The sequence below is a fragment of the Plutella xylostella genome, chromosome 29 (genome assembly GCF_932276165.1).
Source record: "Plutella xylostella chromosome 29, ilPluXylo3.1, whole genome shotgun sequence".
In the NCBI taxonomy this organism is placed as follows: Eukaryota; Metazoa; Arthropoda; class Insecta; order Lepidoptera; family Plutellidae; genus Plutella; species Plutella xylostella.
This window is the reverse complement of record NC_064009.1, coordinates 1209577-1235486: the sequence shown is the minus strand read 5'-3', so window position 1 is coordinate 1235486 and position 25910 is coordinate 1209577. Positions and strand designations below refer to the sequence as shown.

The following is a 25910-nucleotide window of genomic DNA, read 5'->3' as shown; positions in this document are numbered from 1 at the left end:
TTATGTTTGTGTTCTAGCGTTTTCGTTTCTAATATTTAAAGTTTTGTGTAAATAGGTACCTATAAGGATAAGCTTATTCTGTCAACTATCCATACAACTTACCTATATACTTACTTTATTTTTCAACAACAAAGAAAATGAAAAATCAACCACACCCATAAACTAAATGCATGAAACGCTGGATACAAGATATTAATTCCTCTCCGGGACAACAATACTAAAACGACCATCAGACCACCTAGTTACCTACCTACTAACTAGAAGGATAATGGAAATAAGATACAGAAATGAAATCAAGCAATTGTGTATATTGGTGTCAGAAAAATTACTCAACCAGTGTGTGTTGTGTGTGTTATTCACCCAAATAAAGTTTTACGTCCATAAAATGTTTTTCTTCTTTCATAAAAATAATAGTATAGTAGTAACCTATAGTTTCTTAAAGTCAGGCATATTTTTCAGATAAAAGGTAACCTAGGTAGGTTATAGGTATAACTTGTTTTTTCCTGTAACAAAATAGATAGTTAAATATTTGAGCTATGTTTCCACTTTGAGTAAAATATTCTTACAAGATTAAATCGGTAAGTAGAGAGTAAGATAGGTACACAAGTAGTTTAGTTAAGGTTAAGGTGTCCCTCATGTATGTAGAGCCGGTCCGTTTGGAAGAGGAAAGCCGAGGTGTTAGGGCTAGTGTAATCCTGAAGTAGATCGGTAGGTGTGTTGATTAATTTTTAGACCTAGAACTATAACTTACGTGGTTTTAAGCAACCCGGTTCATGCCTACCTTGTCAGTAACACGTTTTTCAGTCATTCAGTCCAAAGATCAGAAATAATAATATGACAAAACAGAGTCACTTTCACATCGTAGTTTCGCAAAAAATAATAAGTTAGCGTCGTTGCAATTAGCTTTACATGCTTAAACAACACATCAGCTCTAATTTAAATCCATATTTATGCACCTACAACAACAATTTCCCATATATTTCACGGTTTTACTTTTAGAAATTTCAGTATAATTTTAACAGGCACCTGTTTAGACCCCTTTTAAATTTAGGAAGAAAGTTGCTAATTTTAAGTTGACAGCGCTAAAAATGGCACCTTCAGAATACCAATTCGACCATCTAACCTAAGTTGAATAGTTTTAACGCTGTCAGATTCAAAATTTAAAGTGACGTCTCTAATTTTGGAGATAAACGGTGCCTTCAGAATGCCAAATAAATTTAGAGAGAATGTAAGCGTTTTTTGACAGCGTTAAAATTAGAATGTGCCCTTCAGAATCGATACCATTATAGTTTTAAGTTTCTTTGTGCAACTCAGTGTAAAATATTCTAAAGTACCTTCTAACATAAAATAAGGTATGTATGGTACTAAACGGGTTTTTATACGTGTTCAATATTACTTTTATATATTGTTATTGTACATTATAACATTTATAAATAACAAATGAGCATGCATTATAGACTCGAAAACTCTTTATGAACAGTGTGATTTAGATGTTTGGTTCAGTTGGTCGTTTTAAGATCGGTGTTTTGGCTATGTTATGGGATATTGGCCTTATGATATTATAAATAATACCCTCCCAATACCTCAATAATCAATAAGTATTTCATATCATAGCCTTACGAGATAATCGAAGGGAAAACCACATGTTCGGCTGATAGTAGGATAATTATAAATACATTTTATTGTTATTATAAGATATAGACAGCATTTTATTTAGACACTACTGAACTATGACAAAACCTTACTTCGACATGTTTTAAGTTCAGCCTTCGGAGTGCGAGTTTTAAGGCCCCCATTCACAGGTACGCCAATCCGCGGATTTGTTGCTGACAAAAAATGAAACGTCACCTCTTTTCCTCTAGATATGTCAATCCGACGGTTGCGTAGTCGACGACCTACTTCTTACACACAACACAACATAATCAACATTTCTTCGGCAAATTCAATACTGTCTAAATAATGACGTATAACAGCTTCTGTGAATTCCGTTTTTGACAATAATATTATATTCTTATTAGGTAAAGTTAACTAAAACTAACGATAGGTACGTTCTTATGGGCTCCAAGCTACAGTGCTGCTTATATTGGCAGACGCTCAGATCAAAGTTAAAATTAAACTTAAATAGGTACCTATGACAGTTAATGCCAAGACCGCTTTATCAAAAAACCTTCTTCTTTACTTTCCAGGCATGCCAATCCGACGGGCGCGTGGTCGACCGCGCCAAGGCCTGGTGTTCCACGGCCGGCATCCCCTACTACCGCTTCTCGCCGCAAATGTCTCGAGACGTGGCGATGGACGAGCGAGGGGACGAGCGGCTGGCGGCCATGCTGTGGGAGGCGCAGAGCTACGCGCACGCGAACCGACAGCGGATGCTGCAAGTTGCACAGTTGGTGGCCGGTTAGTATTAAGGACGGAGACAGGAGACCGCGACATAGGAAATGTGTCAAGCGAGACCGAGACAGGAGACAGCGAGACGGTCGCTGCCTTGGACTAGTAGTGTCGCCGGTAAGACAGCGTCGCTCGTTTGTCAAATCTGACGTAACTTGTATGTCTGACAGATGTTTGACAGAAGAGCAATGCTGAGTAAGGATTATTGATAGCTATGTGCGTTGTGGTTCGGTAGCTGGTGTAAAACTATATTAGCATTTAGATTTGTTGGCTTAGATTAGCAAAGAATGTACCTACGAACAAGATGGTGTGTTAATGTGTCACCTACAAAAACAAGGCAAAAAATAGTCCAAAATGCGGATTTTTACCAATTCTACCAATTAATATCATCGCAAGTGTTCCTAACTAAGTCTCGGTGGTAGAAATGGGGTGTTATCTGTCATGAAACTCCATGTTAGCGATAGATGTCCCGCTTGGTGGCCATGGACTCGGCGGGGCCGAGCGGCTGGCGGCCATGCTGTGGGAGGCGCAGAGTTACGCGCACGCGAACCGACAGCGGATGCTGCAGGTCGCACAGTTGGTGGCCGGTGGGTAGATATTTACATACATACCCTCACGACTGTTATCCTCGAGGGGGTAGTCACAGGTGATGCGAGTCACCCGCATTTCGCTGTACATTTGTACTCACGGGATAGGTCACGAGCCGTGTTGAAGCACAACACTACGTGTGCGCCCCATCACTAGACGAGTGACGGCGCCCCCCCGCGCCCCGCACCCTCGCAGGCGCAGACGCAGACTACGCGCCGCCATTCTGAGACTGCAAGCCATTCGATCAACATAACAAATATTTCTTTGATTTGAAACTCTGATAAAGTCAATATATTTCTTGTAAAACGGATCTCCAACCTAGTTCTCATTGAGTAGATACCTGCGCCACCAAGCCGTATCACCGTTTTGAATGAGTACAATGCATTGAAGTTGTCGGGTAAGTGGGCAACCCGACTGTCCGATGTTTCAAGCTGCCTGAAGGCCTCTGACTAGGTTCAACGACTATTGCCGAAGCAGCAGCCGGGACCCACGGCTTGACGTGCCGTCCGAAGCACGGAAGTGTCCACTTGTGTACTTGAAATCGGTCACCCACCCAATGTCTGACCGTGCCGTAAGAGTAGCAAAACACTGGAGGAAGTTAGCTTAGTGCATTTTACACGATAGAAGAAGAAGTTGTTGCTTAACCTGATCACTGGATCAGGTTAGTTATGATCACTGAAGTCAGCTCGACTACGGACACGTCAGATATTTAAACTATTGAATATTAATAAATGGGAGATTTTATTTTGACGTTTAAAAGTTCCAAAATCGACCAATAGATGGCATCCGGCCTGTCGTTTTTTATGAGCTGCATTCTTCTGAGGGGACGGAAGATGTCATAAATGGTACAAAGCTGTCTTAAACTAGTTAACACTTAATATTATGCATAACAGCTAGTTATTGCATATGGTTGAATTCACATCCATTGGGTTTTTGTATTGGCTGAAAGGACTGGAATCCATGCCGGCTAAAAAAAAATATGCAGTGCTGTTGAGTATGAAGTTTTACTAGCGCCATCTACAATTAGTTCTTGTCTATGGTTGAAAATCTCCCATTACAATGATACGACCGGTCGTAACCATAGAGTTTGACCGTATTAGAGAGCACAATGCAACGTGCCAATAATGCAATGTCTACACTACATACATGACTCGACATACCCAACAGTATTGCTACAGATAAACTATAGTTGAATAAACAGAGAGATGAAACGTCTTTGAGCTGTAGTTTTGTACATCGTTTTATGAGTGATTAAAATGATGGTTACCGGTGAGTAGGATTTGTAGACAGACCTATGGCGACAGGGCGAGATAGTATTAATTTGTACGCCATAATCAAACTGTCTACGCGCATTTTCTTATGGTTGCTGCTTTTCATTCACACCGTGTTTGAGTGGTAACGAACTTGGAAAAATGAAATTCTATTCTATTCTAGTGATGTAATAAGGTTTTCGCCGCTGTATATCCAAAATTATGCGCTCTTTTGCCCTTGCCTCAATCACTCAAAGCACTCAAAGTTCCACCCTGTATAATCGTGTTTTTTATTTCCGCAGACGCATGACAGCCTCATCTACTCGACACTCAAGAAAACGTAGACTAGTACTCCTTTCCTCTCTTCAAAACGTATGTATTACTCTTTTTGTATACTAATGTTACCCCTTTCCCTTCCCTCTACTGAACTTAAAACAATAACTAGGATAAGTCGATTATAATATGTATCATTTGGCACTTTTATGTCGATAATATTTATTGCCTCGATTGTAAGCTTTGAAATCGCCAATTCAATATACGCGTTTTTATAAGAATTGTGTCGTCTGTCGTCTGTCATTTGTTTCGTCTTAGTGACCGCTAGAGGCGCTGCTTTGTATGTAAGAATACGAAAAAGTTTTCATATGCGCAAAACATCAAAACTTACACTCGAGTTACTGGTAGTTGCAAAAGTGATTTTATAAGCCCGTTTTACAAGAGTTTTCATAAGTCGTAGAGTAAAAAATAAACAAGCTGAAGCCCTGTTTTCATACTTAAGGAATGCAGCGCTCTGATTGGCTGAATTAACGTTCAGCAAGATTTATGTTCAGACAGAAATAGTTTGTCAAATGAGAAAATTAATATATCCCTTTTGCATCACCTTATTGTATCAGAACAATTTAAGTACACTACAATTTTAGGTAATGCTATTGCTTGAGATTATTAAGATAGTGAAATGACACAAAATAGTGTACGTTGTCGTAAATATAATGGCGGTTAAATGTGTGTTTAATGAAATTTATGTATAATTGAAGTGTTTTATCAGCTATTTTTTTTCACGAGGAAAGACAGCTGACAGGACCCTTATTACATTCGAATACGGGTAGTTATTGTTTGTATCAGATGTCTTTCCCCGTGAAACAAGGTATAACGAACGTTTTCGTTACGTATTTAAATACCACAAGTAGGTACTTACCTTTACCTTTATCGTGGTTATTTTAATTTATCCGCGGAAACATTTCTCAGTAGGCAATGAATGCATGATTTATTTTATTTACTGTGATATAATTATTTAGAACTCTATACTTACCAGTTTAAAAAGGTAATAATTTCGCCGTTGTTGGTGTTTTTCTAACGACGCGACGTAGAGAGTACCTACTCGTTATTCTATGGTAAAATACATACCTAAGTACCTAGTATATTGTTATTTATTACAATAGTAGTCACTTGTGCACTTAAGTAAGTTAATAATGTTTAAATTATTGTAGTGTTTATGTTACCGTACGAATTTATGTATTTATTATGTTTAGGCGAATTTTTTATTTTGTTGTTATGAAATTTTTATAGTTTATTTGTTTTAATTTTCTTTGTGAATTGCTAAACTTTGGGTAATTTGTTTAGTAAATGTATTTTAAGCTCAGGTTGTTTATATGAATCACCTTTATGATATTAATTTAAGTAGTTAAATATACTTTCGAACATTTCCTTGAAACTAATTATATAGGTATCGTAGAACATTCTGCAATCGGCATACAAATCCGATACGTTACTAAGGGCCTGTTTCACAATGTGTGGACATTATCCATACATTGTGAAACAGATCCTTATCAGTCGGCGGCGAACAGTTTGCCAACTGGGAACGCTGCCTAAGTAATTTTTACTTATTATTAAGTAACTAAGTACAATAATTATTTATGGTGGTACGATACTACGATTCTACGATAGATGTGAACCCGCTAACTACATACTGTATGTCAGTTACTTTTTAAACTATTGTGATATTATGATCATAGATGCCACAAATATGTTTGGATGTTATGATAATAAACGAATACGTATAAACGGGACTCCTGTGTTTGAATTAAAACAAAACTCGGTCATAAAGTGCAATGCATTTTATTTTTTATTAAAATTTAAAAACTAATTAATATCTTATACAAAGATTTAATAATATCACATTTCTGATGTGGATATTATCAATCCACGACTATGGTAACTAAGTACTAATAAATTGTTACTGTCAACTTGGCTTTATTACAAAATAATTAATGTTTATTATTCTCCGGTCTTGATGGATTTCAGATTTACTTATGAATAGATATTATGATAGAAAATGTAGATATAATTTTTAATTATTTTGTAATAAAATCAAAAAGTTTCCTATCTATTGCTAAGTACTATGAAATTAAGTATTAAGGCAAATAACACCTGCATGCCCCACTGCATTCAATTTCAAACTACGTAATTATAAATGTATTGATAATTTTGGATGTCAATTGGCGAGTTACGGATATAATCAGAAAAGTACAGTTCACTACAGATTCACGTCACATATTGATAGATGTTATAATGTATCTGCAGCTGACTTTACTATAAAAATAACTGTTAAAATTAAATGTCAAACAATCAATGTTAAGTAACTGAGATTCTACGTAACAGAAGTCTGAACTGTTAGTTCGCATAATAAATAAATATAATTTAGCACATTTCATAATTACCTACTAGGAACATAATGATTTACTTAAATAAACTTAAACATTTTCACCAAATATCTTACGCACCTTGCAAATGGAATTTGAGGCATCGAAATTAAAATAACAACCATTTGCTCACTGAATATAAAATAGTCTGATATAATATGTTTATATCTACATAGTATCTCTCACTCCCATTATGTTTAAAAATAGTTAACAAGTCTTTTTTTATCGAAACTCCTTCATGCATCATGGAAGAACACATTTTTAAACAGATATGGACAAAATCAAATTTATATGATCTAAATTAAGTAAAAGCATGCACTGGCATGTCAGAAGACTAAAGAAATGTCACATGCTCAAAAACATTCAAACACAAGCTCTACCGTTTGTCCACAACTGTACATTTTGTTTATGATATGAAAAACATGATAAGAACACAAAATACCTACACACGAAAATAATAATAAAAAGTCATTTGAATAAAATAAATCAAAACACATGATTTTATGACAACAGATTACAGCCAATTTAAGTAGTTTAAGCCAACTTCATTGATTTCTTTCATTTGTACAGTATCAAAACATCTAAAGGCTTTGGAAAATATGTTCCCCCTCTATCAAACTTAATGAATGTTTTTACAATATTGCTTCTAAAAAGGCGCTTATAAGGATCAGCTGATTGCTGGAAAGGCAAATGTTCTTCATTCCCCACTGACTCGAACCAAACACAAGCATGTACTTAAATAATGTAAGCTATTGATCGCTACTGCTCCGGCCCTATGACTTATTCATTGTTTTTACAATTCCACCGAAGATTTAAAATTGTTATTAATCACTCCAAGTAATCAATCTCTATTTCTATCAATCGCAAAGGACTTTTGTTAACACTGTTCTATTGAATATATTAAATACGTGATCTAAGTGGTTCTTATCTGTGATCGATTCTAAAACTGAATTATCATTCTTCTAGAGTAACTGATTCTGAACCCCTAAATAAAACAGTGTTGACAAATGCCCATACCCTCTTAAGCCCCTACCCAACACAGCCGAGCGTTGAAATGCTAATAAAATTTAGCCATTGAAACGCATTCCTATATCAAATATCACAATATTCCTTTGGATTTCTGCCAAAAATTATTGTACATTTTATTCCTAAACAGAAGTTTATATTAGAAATCATCCGGTTGTTCCATATTTGCAATAAGGTTCCTCTTTTCTTCCTTACCGGGCTTAGCGTCTAGTAGAGTTGGTCGTATCGTCGACCTTGGCTCGAAACATGGCTGAAAATAAAAAAAATAACATAGTTCAAGCTTAGATTTTTGATGTATATTTTATTTTTCTACCTACAGTACTTGTAAGTACTAAGACGGTCACTTGAAATTGGACCAACCCTATTAGTTACTTATACAATGTAATATCATCCAGATACACAAATTTACTTAACATACAATAACACCTGAGTAAATTACTTTCAGCATGAAATTATGACATCTGTATAAGTCTAAAAGCAACATATCATGCTTAGCCTAAATGTTTGTGCGTTTTGTTATTATACAAATAAGAACATTGTATGATTTCACAGTCACCGATTTGTTAGTAAGCTTATTGCAGATCCATGCTAGCCAACTGTACTGAAATATTTTAAATAGTTAACCTTAGGTGATGCGCTATACTGATTGCATGATGGCCTGCTCAAGTCGGCATTCATCCTGTGTAGATTATGAAGCCCAATATGAACATGACAAATTCTAGGAATACTTTTATGATTTTAGTTGAAACAATAAAAAAATGTGTTATATAAAATAACCCATGAAGTTTCTAGAATTTTGAGTTTCTTTTTATCAGAAGTTTGTTTATTTCAGACATAACATCCAGGATCATGCTTCATTAATATAGGTGTTTGTAAAACTGAAGTCATTTTATAAACTAAACAGCCATTCTAGCCCATTCATAGCTAACGCGTTAAGTAAATTTATTTCTATAACGTATAGTAAATCAATATGTGTAATTATAAGATGACTTCTTTCTTCGGTAACCAATTAGTACTAGTAGTTGTAAGCATAAAATACTACTCACGGTTTCACAAATGTTCATGTTACAGCAATTCTCAATAGTTATCTCACACTGGTCGGGCCGTGCAGTCAATGGTGTTACGTTTTTGTTCACAATGATTCGCTTCTTTATCCTAAAACAAACGAATGAAATGTTAATGTAGCAATCACTGCCTTTTTATAATGGACACTCTCATTTTAATGTGATGATCACTGTATTGCAGACTCATGTTACACAGATCATGATGTAGATTTCTAATACGAGATAGTCTACAAGTGCCACCTTAGATTAACGATGTATAAATAAACGTTCGTTTGTCACATTCCCTGTTCGAATGTGAATATTTGTTAGTGCCTTTATGATTTCGAATGAGTCCCATTATTTCAAGTCTCTCGTCATCAATTTCTTATTCCATTAGTTTTCTTTATCAAGTATCCCATTTTGTATCGTAAAATTTTCAGCCATGAACCTTACCTTGGTCGTTTCTTCAAGTGTAGTATCTTGGTGATGAGAACAGCGCACGCCACGCACAGGGCTCCGCACAGGATGCCCAGGACCATCATGATGGGGTCCCGGACCGGGTCCCAGGCATCACAGGAGTCACCGATGATACCGTCATTCGACTGAGCCTCTGATGATGCAGCTGCCGATGCTTTCGTTCCGTTTGAGTCGTTTGTACAGCTGTAAGGAAATGTATTTAGCATTTTAAATGATTGGTTAATGTATGAGAATAATTTTAATGTGGTTTGTAATGTGTTTTATACTGTTGCTGTAGGTTTGTGGAAATATAGGACCTAAGTGTATAAAGACTACAATGTTTGCACCTCTTAGTAACAAGATTTTTACGACAAGCGCATTTTAAAATGTACACATTAACTTCCTACGGACACTGAATATTTAATAACGCAATAAAAAACTTTAATCTATCCTACATCCTACAAACTTCAAATTAGCATATTTTTATATTAACACAGAAATAAACACAATAGGTACATATCTATGAGCTCCGAATCGTTTTCCGAATTACTCTTCTCCGATAGCACGGTTCGTCGAAATCACTGTTCGTCGACGGTTTGTTCATCGAAAAAATCCTTCTCCGATAGCACGGTTCGTCGAAAGCACTGTTCGACGATGGTTGCTTTGCCGAAGAAATCATTCGCCGATAGAGAGATTCGTCGAAAGCACTGTTCGACGATGGTTGCTTTGACGAATAAATCATTCGCCGATAGAGAGTGTATAGAACAAGAAATAAAAGAATTTGCTTTCTTCAAGTAATCTTGCTGTTTATTTCTATTTAGAATTATTCCAATTGTACAGATTTTCTTGACCCGACAATCGGTTAAGGCGTTTAAAATGTGAGTGAGTGATCTATTGAATGAACTAATTAGTGAATGTAATATGCGAGCGAATGAACTAAAAGCAATGAATGAAATTGGCGTAGACATAAGTCCCGGGCGTTTAAAACTATAAGTTTTCAAGAGTCTGTAGTGTCTTCAGGTGTGGGAAGCAAACATATCTTATTTAATGCTCTGCGCACGATTCCCCTTGAAGTTGCAACATCGGCTACCCGTGGTATGCCGTCTGATCCGGGAAACAGTTTTTCGATTCTCCCAAGTCTCCAAGTATGGTGGTGAGTCATCCTTCAGTAAGACTAAGTCATTCAGTTGCAGATCCTTGCATTTGACACGCCATTTGGTTCTTTGTTGGAGTTCACAGATGTATTCTTTGGTCCATCGCTGCCAGAAATGTTGCTTATATTGTTCGAGCCGCTCGTATCTGTCCAGGCGGTTGGTGTTGTGTTCCAGCAGGCACGGTGCGGGAAGCGACGTGAAGGGCCTGCCGATGAGAAAGTGAGCGGGACTGAGGGGGAATAGTCGTCAGGAGAGGGGCTTAAGGGGCAAAGAGGTCGACTATTTAGAAATATTATGTATGTAGACTGCCTGAAACTATTTTTATTTCAGGAAAAAAGCTTATATTATGATTTCTGCGCCTGTCTGAAACCGGGTGAACATTGTGAGATGTGTTTAGTATTGCATGGTGGAGAGAACACCAACTGTAAGCTACTAATGAGTACCTATCTCAGCAGATCATAATCTGAATCTATAAATTATGCATAGATTTTTAGGCAGTAGGTATTCTAAATGGAAAATTATAAGTGCATTTGTACCTATAACATTATAGCTTGGACATAACTCAATTTGTCATTCCGGACTTACCAAAAAGTTGAGGTAGATAGATACCCTATCTAGGTAGGTATTTATACACATGGATACACACAGTAGTTACCTTTTCGAAAGCAAAACTTATAATGATTATACTTACCTTAAATATTCCAATAAAAATATTAACCCTTTTGGTTCGATTCCTAACGAAAATAGTAAACAATTCTTTGCGGCGGCAATTGATTATTTCGTTAAACGAACCATCCGCATAGGTATTGGGTAAGCGTAAGCAAAAAGAGCAAGATTACTTTATAACTTGGATATTTATTGCAAAACGATAGTCACACATATTATACACCGTGACCGCGCACCGTTAGGCAGGCAAACAGAAAGAGAGAGACGTTAGGTGCATATAGAGCAAGTATAGAAATAGAAATTACTTTTCTTAAATACTACACAATTTTCTTTTCTTTTCAATGTTCTTTTGGCCAACCTTTCTATCGGTGAATGATTTATTCGTCAAAGCAACCATCGTCGAACAGTGCTTTCGACGAATCTCTCTATCGGCGAATGATTTCTTCGGCAAAGCAACCATCTGCGAACAGTGCTTTCGACGAATCTTTCAATCGGCGAACGATTTCTTCGGCAAAGCAACCATCGTCGAACAGTGCTTTCGACGAACCGTGCTATCGGAGAAGGATTTTTTCGATGAACAAACCGTCGACGAACAGTGATTTCGACGAACCGTGCTATCGGAGAAGAGTAATTCGGAAAACGATTCGGAGCTCAATATCTATGGTAAGCTCTTATTTATAGCCGGTCCAGTAAGAAAATATGACAATAATGGGTCATAGGTACATTATATATCCTTTTTTATTATTGCGTTTTATAATTACATATATAATTATAAATGCAAATAGTATCTTCATACAGGTATAGTAAATTAAACTTACTTGCAAGGAACTTCGGGTTTCACAGGCGTCTCAGTGACAGCAATCTTCATCACTTCACACCGGGTGCCCTCGTAGTCTCCCAGACACGAGCATTGTGGTAATTTAGTCTCAGCATTGAGGCGGCAGGTCGCATCATTCAGGCAGTAGTTCTCACACACATTTACTTCACACCGCTCGCCAGAGAAACCGTCTTTACATCTGTAATTTGAAATACAAGCATAAGATCAATCAACAATGCACATTTTTGGGATGATTTATGGGACAAAATATTTACCTGCAAGTTGGCTGCCCATCACTTGTGACGCTACAGTCACCTTGCAAGCAGTAGTTTTGACAGACCGACGACTCACATCGTGGACCGAAGTACCCAACAGTACATTTGCATGCCATCTTCCCATTCAAAACCTCCCCGTGCAAGCAGTAAAGTCCTTCTCTCTTAGGCACTGGTGTAAAAGTGTCATTTATTGCCGTTCGGTTCGCCATCAATTTAGCTAACTTATCGCATTCTGGGACGTCTCTGGTCTGATCTTCAATTTTGTAATTAGCAACGATGCCGAAAGGTGTCTCATCATCGAACATGGCTACTTCCTTTGGTTCCGTTTCCCTGTCTCCATGTTTGGGGAGCTTCCACATGATTTTCGATCCCCAGTCTATCCAGTAGATGGTGTCTTTGGATAGGGCTAAGCTGTTGGGCTGGTGATGTTGTCCGGCTAGTTCTACTTGGACGTCTTTGCCGTCGAGGTCTGAACTCTCTATGGAGAAGTGGATGCCCTCCTTGTCGTCGGCCCAGTACATGCGGCGGGAGTGCTGGTCGATGGCGATGCTCACCGGCATGTAGAGTAGGTTGGTGTTGTTGATCATCACCTTCCTTTCCGAACCGTCGAAGCGCGCACGTTCGATTGTAGGGTTTGTTATGTTGGTGTTGGACCAGTAGATGTATCTGGAAATTATAAAACATTGATTAAATTCAAGAAAACACATAGGTAACTAATAATTCAATCTATTTCCATTTTATATTAGTGCAATAAAAATAAAAATAATACATTCAAAGAGCAATGAATACTCGGTCAATGTACTTCGTTCGCACGAAATTATTCGCTTGAGTATTATTAGGCTCACCTATCATCTGTTAGCGCATGATCTTATTACCACAGTGTTCGCTTTCATACTGTAAACATTATCACTTATTTGTAAACTAACACTACTTATATATCTAAGCAGTTAGTGACTCACCCTCTACAGCTATCAACAGCAATAGCTCTCGGTATTTCATCGTCCATTTTTATCAGTAGGTTGCCGTAAACATCATTCTTGGACCCTGGAGCGAGCGAGATCCAGTAGATGCTTCTATCTCTAGCATCCGTCCAGAACAGTTTGCTCGTCACTGGATCAAACGCTAACCCTTGAATGTTCTCATATAGGTATCTCTTTCTAACTAAAGGCTGATATTTCTTAGTGGCTAGGTGATAGCTAAATATGGAAGCGTTGTCGTTCTGTCTGTCCACGAAGAGAAGCATGTTGTGGACGGCGTCGTAGGCTAAGGCTGTTAGCTCCCCGAACTTGTAGCCCTGAGCTACCTTCGTGCCATTTGTGTAGAATTCTATTTGGTCCTTATTCGTTACGGCTAAATCTGGAAAGAGGAGAAAATAAATGTTAATGCCTGATAAATGAATAAGAATTTGCGGAGACGCCTACGTTTTTAAACTTCTGTTTGCAAAAGTAGGTAGCGGCGTGATAGTGACGTAACTGTTCAAACTACTATCTGCTGTAATCAATCTATTTTGGTATTTTGCAGATATTTTTGGCGTCACCAGCGTAGACAAAAAGTCGGCGCTAATCCCGTGACGATGCTTACGATTGGGCATTACTCAATTGCATATTGACTGACGGCACCACCGGCTAAGGCGGTAGTGAAGCTGCTTCTGAAGCTGAGGGCCGCGGGTTCGAATCCCGCCCAGGGCAAACATTTGTGTGATGAGCATTTGTGTTTGCCTTGTGTCTGGTTGTCGTTCATATATTCAATATGTATCTATCTATGTATTTGTGTAGATATATCAGCTGTCCGACACCCATAACACAGGTTCTACCTAGCTTGGGGTCGGATGGCCGTGTGTGAGATGTCCCCACATATTTATTTATATTTATTTATTTATTATATTAGCAACCGATACCTACACATTCGCTATGACAAGCCACTATCTGAGGATAAGGATTTATAATATCAAGTTGAACCTACCTAGTTTATTTTAGTTATTGTTCAAGTGAATATTGGTTATAACTTCCCGAATTTCCTTTGAAAAAGAAACAAACATTCACGCACAAACTTTCGCCTTTATAATGTTATGTGATATAATAAGTTTGCTAAAAAAACATTTTAAGAATGTAGGTATAGTTATTTTCCATGTATTTTCATGTCTAAATGTCAAGACTGTAAACTAAGCCCGACTAAAAATATAATATTTTTAAACCACGATAAAAAAGTGGGATGTTATAAGTTTAATAAATCTGTGTATCTGTCTGCTCTCTATCGGATAAACCGATTTTCGATTAGTTTTTTTTTGGTTCTTAGGTGATGTTAGTTTAGTTATGTTTAGTGTTCTCAGAATTTTATTATCATAATCGGCTTGGCCGTTAAAATTTATGCGGTTTTAAAGTTGGTTAGGTTATCACAGCTTAGTTATATTTATCAAGTAAATCTGTTGTAGTCTCTCTTGATACATAACAAGGCACTTTGTTATTCTTTTTATCGCACTGTGTGTAGTTTTGTAGGTATAATTTACATTTTCGGTTGAGTGCGTCATTTTGCGCGTCGCAATGTCGACTTATCTACGTTTTATTTTGACTGCCTTATGTAATGTTTGGAATCATTAAGCGTTGTTAAATAAGACGATATTTTTCTGTTATAAGTTATAACTGTGTTGTTAATTTTATTTAGTTGCTATTATCAACCCTCACTCGATTAGATATTTGAACGATTTTTTAGAGAATAGCCTAATATTAAGTAAGTACTTTTAACTCAAATTTATAATTACGATAATTATTACCTATATCACGTAATGAAATTACAATGAAAAATTATGAATAACGCCTGAGTTAATAATAAAATTGATAGGAATGTCCTGAGGTTATTCAATGATGATCAGTAAGTATGTAGGTACGTACAATAGATCATTGATCAATAATGATCACCGGCCCGCCAATGCCAATTGGGAACATATTCAATGATTTATTTATGATGAATCGGTTTTTAGGACTAGGAATTTACAGTTACTAAAGCATAAACATAAATAAATAACTGCAAAAACTATTTGAGGTAGTACGTAGTGTAGTTTAAAAGACTTCCCTATAGTGAGATAAATCTTCTCTCACATTTTTTAAATATTTGCGTATTTTTTGTTTTCCTTCATGCACATTCCAGCTTGCTTTTGTATTGCATTGTGCGCACGCCCCCTGCCGGCCGTCGTCAAACGTAAATGTTTGATTCCGAACTATAAATATTTATCAACACAAGCTAATCGCACGTATTCTCCTTATTACGTAAAATATCTTGGTGCAATTTTAATTACCTACTGACGGCCGAATGGTGTTGTGGTTAGTGACCCTGACTGCTATGCTGATGGTCCCGGGTTCTATTCCCGGCTGGGACAGATATATTAGTCAAATTTACTTTTGTTATTTTTGCATGGAAGTACTCGTAATAAGTACTTTTGAGAGTTGAACCATTTTGAAAACTTGTTTTACTAGTACTTAGTTACTTTATTACAACATTTTCTGGTTGACATAACCAACACTTGTCTTTATTTAGCTGCAAGGAACCGCGTAATAAGAACATCACACCTTTAATACTTATACATAATAATTTAACTTGGACGAATTAATAACTTGTCACTCTTCATTAACAGTGAAAAAAGTGGTGGTAATGTTGAATATTCAAATTACCATAACACTATTTATACATACATTAACGTATCACTAATTTATGTAATTTATATGAGGAAATACATTTTATTAATATTGTTAAACTCCATATGGTTTATCCGGACAGGTTGATCTAACAAAACCAGATTGACGCCATTTGAAAATACCAACCTGCAAACTACAACAGGAATACCAAATGAGATGGGTTTTCAAAACTTACGTATTGTTTACAGAAATTGTAAAAAAAAATATCTACCTACAAATTTGACTGCCTATGCCGCTGATGAGAGATAACAGGAATTCATCATCATCAAGTAGGTAATAAACTTTAGATGGTTGCAAGTTGCAACTCAGGTAGGTACATAATCGGAATAATTTTCGAATATAATACCGGAAAAATTATGCCTTTTCAGATTAACAGTAATCCAGTGGGTACCTACTTACCAATGCACTTTTTGGTTTTATTTGAGTGTAATTAACTTAATTACTTTTAATAACACCTATCGGGTTGAACTTGATAAGTTCATTCAACCTACACAATTAGCTACATAATAATATGCCACATATTAAATTATGTAGTACATATTAGATTTATTAAGTTGGTAGTGGTCGAATAACGCGGATTCGTGTGAAGTGGTATCATCTTCTTGGGCGATCGCAGGTTTTAAAATTATTCACTTTCAATAGAAGAAAAATCTTATATCTCTTTACCTTAATATCCTCAATCCCATCCTCAAATCCTCAGTGCCCATTGGTTGTAAATTTTAGTCATTACTTACCTAATCATAACCAGTTATGTTTATCAGTGATTATTATAATTTATCTTTCCATAAGGATCGGTCCATCGTCAATCAATCGAAATGATTAATCTCGGCGTAATTTTAGTTTGTTTATTATTTACAAATAAGCAGCCATAATTTGATGATGGTCTACGTGACAATCTTCACGCCTTGACGAAAAATAATCTTTCTTTTCACTTCTCGAATATCTTTTGTTTTTTAATCGAGCATTGTTTTGTTTCGTATGTGGCCTGTCATGTGATGCAAGCGCTTAGTGTGTGACCTTTTTTGTTCAACACCTACCTACTTAAGTTTTGGGAAAAAAGTTACTGGCTGGTACCTACTTGAACTTTTGATAAAAACAAGAGAAGTTAAAATTTGAATCTACAGACCACATTACTGATTTCCAAAAGGCAGCAACAGGAATCAACACAGTTTGAGTTGAGTTTCTTAGAATATAAGTACGATTTAAATAAAAAAGCTCACAACATTCTTAACGTTCATTAGCTTAATGTTTTATAAACTTTTGTATATTAGTAGGTATAGGTATAGGTACCTTTGCTTAGAATTTGGGTTGCAGCCTGCAGGAGATGTTTGGACAAAGAATACTGAGGTATGTATCTTATTGTAAAGTTTAGATATTTATTATCTATTATCATATTTATAACCGAGTTATTACCTATACATGTACATGTTTATTTACCTAGGTACTAAGCAAATAAATACTATACTCAAGACTATAGTGGCTATTGAATAGGGACCTACAATATTTATTTTACGATGTTAGTACCTACCTATTACAGTACATACAGCTTTAAACATAATAAATAAAATAACAATAAAAAGGTTTTTAGTTAGGATCTTACGGTACCTGCTGTTATAATTCAATAACAGTTAGAACAATCAAATAGATTTTATTTTGTTATTATCTTAATGGAATATTAAATTAAATTGATTATTTGTTGTTGGATCCTTTTGTCATATGGGAAGTAATTAATTACTTAAACATTTAAAACGATATAGTACATATTTGTGCACTTGAAATAAACAAAACTACCTACGACGTACTATTTGATTAACAGCTAATTTAACAGTAGAAAATATGACGATATCGCTCTTAAAGTCTAAAAGCTATAAACCTAATTATTCCTTATGTCAATGACATACAAAAAATCATGGAGATTGGATAATACTTATTTAGAAGTAACTAGTAAAACGTTTTCTCTTTTTGTATGTGTCGCAGGCATTTTGTAAGATCTCGCCGTTTACATACGGCGTCGTCAGTTTACAAACGCTCGCTGTTTTGTAATATGCCGAAGGCAAAATGTATATTGCCGTGTCATTTTATAGTATGCCACAACATTTCATTGACAATCCATACGCCGTTTACATAATGCCGCGGCAAATTGAAGAATTTAGTTCTTTTTCTTACCACGCGCGGCGCTGTTGATCACAACAACAAAAATGGAGTCAAGTAGTGGTTCTGTGACTCAATAAATACTCAAAACAGTGCAAATATTACGAGTGTAGAAGCATTACACCAAATAATTTTGACTTTAATTCATTTATTATAGTGCAGGAGCAGTAAAAAGGCCGTAGACAAACGACAAAGTTTTTGAGGTTATCCCGCACCTAAAAATACTACGTTATCCATAGATTCCGGTGTACGGAGGACACATGCAGGATATTAATTTAGAGCTTCATAAATTGTTTAGTAAAGGGTTTAGCGTTTTCCTAAGTTTAGAGCATTCGGGCACCAGTGTTTGTTTATATCTGGAAATGCCTAGTTTTATTGTTCTGTATAAATGACTACGTTTTTATTTAAATGTATCTTTTTATTAAATATTCAAACTTATGTAGTACCTACTTTAGAAAACAAAAGTAAAAAGTCTTACTTGAAATCCTGAAATAAAGTCCGATTTTTCCATTTGTTCAAAGTTCAAATTGTGTTTTATCATGGTCACCCTAAAACTGCAATTAACGTCGAAAACAGAACGATTGAACGAGTTATCAATATGCCTTCGGCAAATTACAAAACAGCGAGCGTTTGTAAAATGACGACGCCGTTTGTAAACGGCGAGATCTTACAAATTGCCTGCGACATATGGACGAGCAAGTGCTATACTCTCCTCTAGGCTTAGCATTAAATTTGTATACAGGGTTATTGGTAAGTAGACCAGATCCTTTCAGGAGGTGATAGAGGATGGCATTTCCAGTCGATTGAACCCAATAATGCATTATCCTAAACTTAACCATTTTTGAGATATTTAATATTTAAGGTTTTTTTAATTTTTTGCCAAAATTTTATGCTTAAAACCGAAAATAAAAAAAAATAGCCACATTTCAATAATTTTTTTGGTTGTTTTGCATAGGTAACACCTTAATAAACTAATTAAAATAATCAAATGTGCACTATTCGACTTAAATTAGACATAATACCTCAAAATAGTTAAACATTTTGAAAAAATATTCAAAACGCAAAAACAAATAAATTAAATTAAAAAAGATTTTCATATGACATTTTTTTGTGCACTTCAGCTTAAAAACATGGTCAACTAATAAGCTTTCAAACAAGATAATTCAATACCAAATCGATTAAGGTATCACCAAGATATGGCCAAAACAACCAGCACAGACGGACAAAATTCAACAGGAAAACTAACAAAATTAGCCCAATTTAAAGGTAAAAAGTGTGATTGTTTTCAGTCCTGTTAACTTTAGTATGGAAACCCCTGCTCAGTTTTTTCCGCTTTCTCTGGTTGTTTTGGCCATATCTTGGTGATACCTTAATTGATTTGGTATTGAATCATCTTGTTTGAAAGCTTATTAGTTGACCATGTTTTTAAGTTGAAGTGCACAAAAAAATGACATATGAAAATCTTTTTAAATTTAATTTATTTGTTTTTGCGTTTTGAATATTTTTTCAAAATGTTTAACTATTTTGAGGTATTATGTCTAATTTAAGTCGAATAATGCACATTTGATTATTTTAATTAGTTTATTAAGGTGTTACTTATACAAAACAACCAAAAAAATTATTGAAATGTGGCTAGTTTTTTTTATTTTCGGTTTTAAGCATAAAATTTTGGCAAAAAATTAAAAAAAACCATAAATATTAAATATCTTAGAAATGGTTAAGTTTAGGATAATGCATTATTGGGTTCAATCGACTGGAAATGGCTTCCTCTATCACCTCCTGAAAGGATCCGGTCTACTTACCAATAACCCTGTATGTTTCTGATTGGAGAATTACAGTATATTTTAGTAAAATAATAAGAAACATAAAAAATATGACATAAAGACAATGCGAAGCATCTCAGGGCGATAAGATTTTTATTAAGTATCTAAAGAAATAAGTTAGTTTACCATATATGTATTAATTATATTGTGATTGATTATGCATTTAATGTAGGTATATTTTATGCATTTATGTGTGCCGGTCTGTTATCTCAATAAGTACGTAGATTACATAAAATGCGCTGATGGTCTTCTTCTTATCAAATATGTCTATCTTTAATATAAGTACATAATGTATAGGTACCTAGACCTATAACACATAACGCATACCTCAATGATACCTGGTCTAACTTTCATCTGACTAGGTATGTATAATTAGTATTTACCTACGCATATAGGATGTTGCAAAAATGTTACTTATACTAAGCCAAAAGTTGTTTAGAATGACTACTCTTCTCTACTTATAACAGCATGAATATTTATTTCAATTGATTATCCATACAATTAGTACTTAGGTATAACTATTTAACTTTCTATGAACCGCTAAAAAACTAGTACAAGTACGAGTGTGATCAGAAAAAGATAACAATGCAAAGCCTACAAAACTCAAGACTAATTATAATTACCTATAATTTAACTGACCATGACTTGAAATCCGTTTTAACTCAATGCTATTTTATTAGGGACGTTCTATAGAAACATAAGGCAGTAGTGAGCTCCTAGGAATCGCCTTTTGGTTCAACTTCAACTGAATTGTTTTTTTTTATCCTAAGTAGGTTCTTAAAGACTTCTTAAAGTTTACAATGACCGCAGATATTTTGGCTTGAATTACTACCCTTTTTGGTACATCCGTTATAATAATATTTAAAATAATAGTTTCTAGAATAAATGTAAAGTGTCAATTTCAATTTCAATAACATTTGAATTATTTCATGAATATTTATTAATACGAAGAAGATCAAAAGTGGTACGTTAGTGGTAGTAAGCCGTAAGGGGGTGACTGAAGTTTTCACTCTGATTTCTGAACAACTTTGACTACGACTTTGGGAAGATAAAGATAAAAGATAAAATACTCTTTATTGCACACAAACAGAAACAGAGTTACAAAAAAGAAAAGAAAATAAATAGCACAATCGGCGGCCTTATTACTAAAAGTAATCTCTTCCAGACAACCAAATTGATAGGAAATAGAAAGAAATATGAAGGGAAGGGAAATATGTTCCCCATATAATGTAACTCCCTAGATAAGAGCTTCGCTAAACGTTACACCTACCTGTGTTCTATGTAAAGTGAAGGTAGGTTCCTCTACCTACCTATACTCCAACAATGAATCTTATGTGGAATAAACGATAAATTGATAAAAATTACCTAAAGGTAGAGTATTAGATCGTGTGCTCTGACCCAATAAGGAACAGATCCATTGTTGAATTCTTGAATGATACTGATGTAAATTAATTAAATTTTCATTGGAATTTAATGATTTGTTCACGGAAGAATTTTGTGTAATTAATTAATTATCATGGCGATTGGTTATTATCTGACGAAGCTGATACTTTAACTTCGTACTTATCGCAGAAGTAGGATTTAATGGCCAAGTATGTAATTAAAAATATTTTAATTTTTGTAAACTCAAACTCAATTTTTTTTATTCATCGTAAAAATATAAAATTTTCTGATGAACGACAATTTTTACTAACTACTCTCCGTTCGGATAAAGGGGGCTCTTTCTGTCTAAGGAGAAGAACGGAGGCAAGAAACTCCTGAGCCATCTTTTCAAAAAAAGACTTAAAACTAGTTAGTATACAGTACTTATAAGCTTAATAATTATTATTATAACAATATGAGCAGAGCTAACTACTTATCACAGCCATGCATTAACGTCCTCTAAGTAATCATCAATTTTATAATAAGCTTTTTTACAGAGTTTATCTTTAATGTAACACTTAAACTTATTCTCTGGCATTTGAGTAACTTCTGTTGGAAGCTTATTATAAAATCTAATACAGTACCCTAAAAACGATGTATTAATTTTCGCTAGACGCAAGTGCATACGTGTACGTAAGTGCATATTTATAATTTTTTATTGATATGTAACTATTTATTTACCTTTTTAATTGACAGATAAGATTCTTTAAATTAACTCCAAGTACCTAGAGTACCTACCTAGTAATCGTTAAACAACTTAGTTATTTAAAAAGACACAAACAATAGTTTTTATTTTTATAACTACACTATAGTTTTTCTAATTTTATTTAGTGAGTATATACCTACTTCATAAATTATTATCTGTGTTTAGAATTTGAGATAGTCAAGGGTTGTCGGTCAGCGTTTATTTATTACCTAGGTCATAGAACATACACGTATACATAGCTCTTATGTACAACAAAGTGTTAATATAAATAATAATATTGTTAACTATGCAATTCTGCCAGTTACAAAGGTCGCGACTAGTTTCTGTTTTCACTTGTGTTGTGCTGAATAATTGTTACAAGTGCGTGTAGTATTAGGCCTTCTGATAATAAATAAATGGAATAAATTGAATTTATACGAAGTATAATGTATATGAAGCTTAGTACTGAGAGCAAAATTTGTCGCTCACATACTAAAATAGGGGCACAACTGAAAAAATAACGAAAATACTTACTTATTCTACTTTAACTCATAAATAAGCTGCAAACCTCTAATTATAAGTTGTGTTATCTAATTATTATTACAGGTGATATGTACATTTCCGGAAATGAAAATGATCTTGTACAAATTGTACAGTACAATACTGTTGCAAGTAGGTACTAACCATATATATTTTTTGTAAATAATTTTTAACTAAGTAGGTATATCAGCTATACAATATCTTTAAATTATAATAATTACAAAACCTTTCAATTACAATGTATTCTTACTTGTTTCTTAGGTACACTTTAAATTTAATAAGTAACTAGGACTTGCATATTTTCAAAAAGTATGTAGGGGTCAAGTGGGGAACAATGGCCCCTCATAAACATTTTGGATTAGGTACTCTCAAACATCTAGGATTCGTCTAAATATTGCTAAATTAGAGTTATTGACCTTTAAATACCTACCGCTTCTGATTCAATGCGATGCTTTACCAATACATAGGCCGACCTGAAACACTCAAGTAAATACGCAATTTCCTACTTTCGACCTATAATTTTTGGCTTAGCGTATATCAGTTAGTACTAGTATAGTCTTCACTGTTAAGAAAACGCCGCTTTTCCAGGTTTCAGGAGTGCAATGCGACTAAATGCGATTAGACAGAATGCGCAGGGAAGTATGATGCTACGGTGGTGGCATCTAAACTTGGTCGGATTATCGGAGTGGCCTACGTGACTAGCGGCTCCCGCGGAACGGGAGTCGTGGCGCCAAGCGAAAACCCGCCTTATCGACTATCACTGCTATCATCACTGATTCAACACCACTTATCGTCTAAAATCGCCAATACAGCCCACATTTAATTGACCTTCATTAGTCCCAACCTACTACGAATTTCTACTATTATATAACGTAAAAAAATCGCACGTGCTCCAAAGACAAATCAGCTGAATTCTGCCAAAAATATAAAAAGTACTCACCCCACGATTGAGCTACGTTTATAGTCACAGCGGCGACTGCTAGCAGAAACTGGATTCGGCACATTTTGTTTCATTAATTGTTGTGTGATTAAATGCACATTGGTTCGTGGATTGTTTGCGAGTTCGGTCCAATGTCAGTCGGAGGGCGTGAGACGGTACCGGGCCGGCCGCGGGCGCCACCGAAACTAAACCACGAGCTAACTAGCGCACAGTTTGACACCGCTGTTTTTACTCGCTGACTGTCGTGAAGTTGGCGGCTGACGTTCATTGAGAACTGTGGATTGTTGGCGCATGCGCGGGCCTATCAATGTTATCAGCGCGAAACTGATTCTAAGATAGTGACTATAGATAGGTAGACACATTCTAAATTTGCGAGCGGGTCCATTGCGCCCTTGACTCCTCTTTCGTAGTGGAAATTAATTGTTTAGCGTTTCCTGCGACTGTAGATGGTGCCATATAGCGAAACGTTAAATTAGGATTCAAGATAACGTATGTAATTAATGAAATAAACAATATTACTTACTTAATTTAATTTTCTTGTACTGTTTTTATTTTTAAGTTTTTTTTGTATGTTCTATTTTGGTGCAAATAAAGAGTATTGTATTGTATTGTATTGTATTGTAATTTAATTTTCAAAATAAATATTGAAGAAATTCCTCACAGTACCTAGTAATAGTAGGTAGGTATACGTAAATAGACCTAGGGCGACTTGTTGAAAGTATCACGAATTCAGGATGAGTATAAGTAAAGTCTACGTAAAGTCCCAGACAGATCATAACAAGAGAGTAACTAACATATACTTGATCTATTTTATTTTAAATAAAAGATATACCTACGTAGGCTGCTAGTTAGGAATAGCAATGTTAGGAAAGAATATATTATTATTATATCTACATATATATTATAGCAGTGAAATGGCTTTTTGGGGACTCTGCCATAAAACAGATGACGTTGATAAAAGTACGCATATATCCCTGGTTGACCCTACCTAATTATTATACTTAGCATAAGTGAAAAAAATATTGATTAAGTCCTAATATATTTTTACTTTTTTTTTTACGCATTGACAATATGAGTTTTGTCTTCCGAGTTCCGGCACAATACGATTTTTACTTCCCCATTCCACTTCCCGGAGCGAGAGAACATTTATCTGTCCGGTTTGTGTACGTACGTACTGTGCGGGGTCCCTACCTATGTGACGTCAATTAGTCAATTACTGTATTGAGTGTACCTACATAATACATAATATCGTCGCTATTACTACTGCGAAAAGCAATTAAATCACATTTATTTTACATGTATTTTTTCAGGACTTTCAGATGAGAGAGCGTGGAATGAAAACCTAAGAAGTAAGTATCGTACTTTATCCTCCTGACCCCGAGAGGTATAAATGTATACATTGTTATTAAATTTTTTAAAAATTAAAAAAAAATACTACTGAACTGTTTTGTCACTTTGTCAAAGAACAAATTGTTTAAGGGATAGGTACTTTATAAAACTTTAAAGGAATAACAGGGATACTCCATAAAACTTTTAATATAGGTATTTTTAAACTATATATTATGAAGATGTTTGCATCAGCAGGATCACTCCGTAGATTGCGTAACTTCCTGCCCACGGCCACCAAAATTGAGCTTTCTCAATCTTTACTTCTACCTATATTAGATTATGCCGACTCGTGCTATCTAGATCTAACCGAAGAGCAATTAAATAAGCTTGAGCGTCTCCAAAACTTTTCCATAAGGTTCATATTTGGCTTACGCAAATATGACCATGTTTCCGAATTTCGTGCTAAGCTCAAGTGGCTCCCTATTCGTCTTCGCCGTAATACCCACATTCTTTCTCTTCTATACTCTATTCTCTTTAATCCAACCTACCCCCCATACTTAAAAGAGCGTTTTCAGTTTCGTTGTGAATCTCACAACCTGAAACTACGCTCTTCCCATAACCTCCGCCTCAATATCCCGCCTAATACCTCAAAATTCTACAGTTCTTCTTTCACAGTTCGCTCAGTCACTTTGTGGAATGATCTTCCGGAAACTATCCGGCAAGCACCTACGCTAGCCTCGTTTAAAAGAATGGTAAAGGAACACTACATTAAATCCATAGTCTAAAACTGTAATTGAATCCAATTTAACACTGTGTATGTATTTTTATTATATTTATATATTGTATGTATGTTATATAATATATATGTATTATTATATATGTATTATTATGTAATATAGTATGTACCTACCTCTGTTTAAGTATATTTGTAATATTTTAGTTAGTGTGTAGTATATTAAATAATCTACATTC

At 35.2% G+C, this 25910-nt stretch overlaps 2 protein-coding genes across 3 annotated transcripts in view; one reads left to right on the top strand and one right to left on the bottom strand.

Annotated features, from left to right (window-relative positions):
- Window positions 1–5265, top strand: part of LOC105386252 (85/88 kDa calcium-independent phospholipase A2) — a 50788-nt gene extending 45523 nt beyond the window's left edge. The window contains exons 17-18 of the mRNA XM_048631710.1: window positions 2187–2397; window positions 4529–5265. Coding sequence (XP_048487667.1) covers window positions 2187–2397; window positions 4529–4536 — 219 coding nt within the window. The 3' untranslated portion in view covers window positions 4537–5265. The remainder of the gene's footprint in view (window positions 1–2186; window positions 2398–4528) is intronic.
- Window positions 5266–6322: 1057 nt separating this feature from the next.
- On the bottom strand, window positions 6323–23877 carry LOC105386253 (protein cueball). 2 transcript variants are annotated; one of them, XM_011556771.3, is made up of 8 exons: window positions 23610–23877; window positions 13319–13715; window positions 12360–13025; window positions 12086–12283; window positions 9445–9651; window positions 8995–9103; window positions 8573–8627; window positions 6323–8198 (listed from the first exon to the last, which is right to left on the bottom strand). In XM_011556771.3, the coding sequence occupies exons 1-7, from the start codon at window positions 23671–23673 to the stop codon at window positions 8586–8588; spliced, it is 1683 nt and encodes a 560-aa protein (XP_011555073.3). In that variant the 5' UTR covers window positions 23674–23877; the 3' UTR covers window positions 6323–8198; window positions 8573–8585. The 2 variants fall into 2 exon arrangements, with proteins under 2 accessions (XP_011555073.3, XP_011555072.3); XM_011556770.3 differs by lacking the exon at window positions 8573–8627 and having other exon boundaries at window positions 23610–23875.
- Window positions 23878–25910: the final 2033 nt, after the last annotated feature.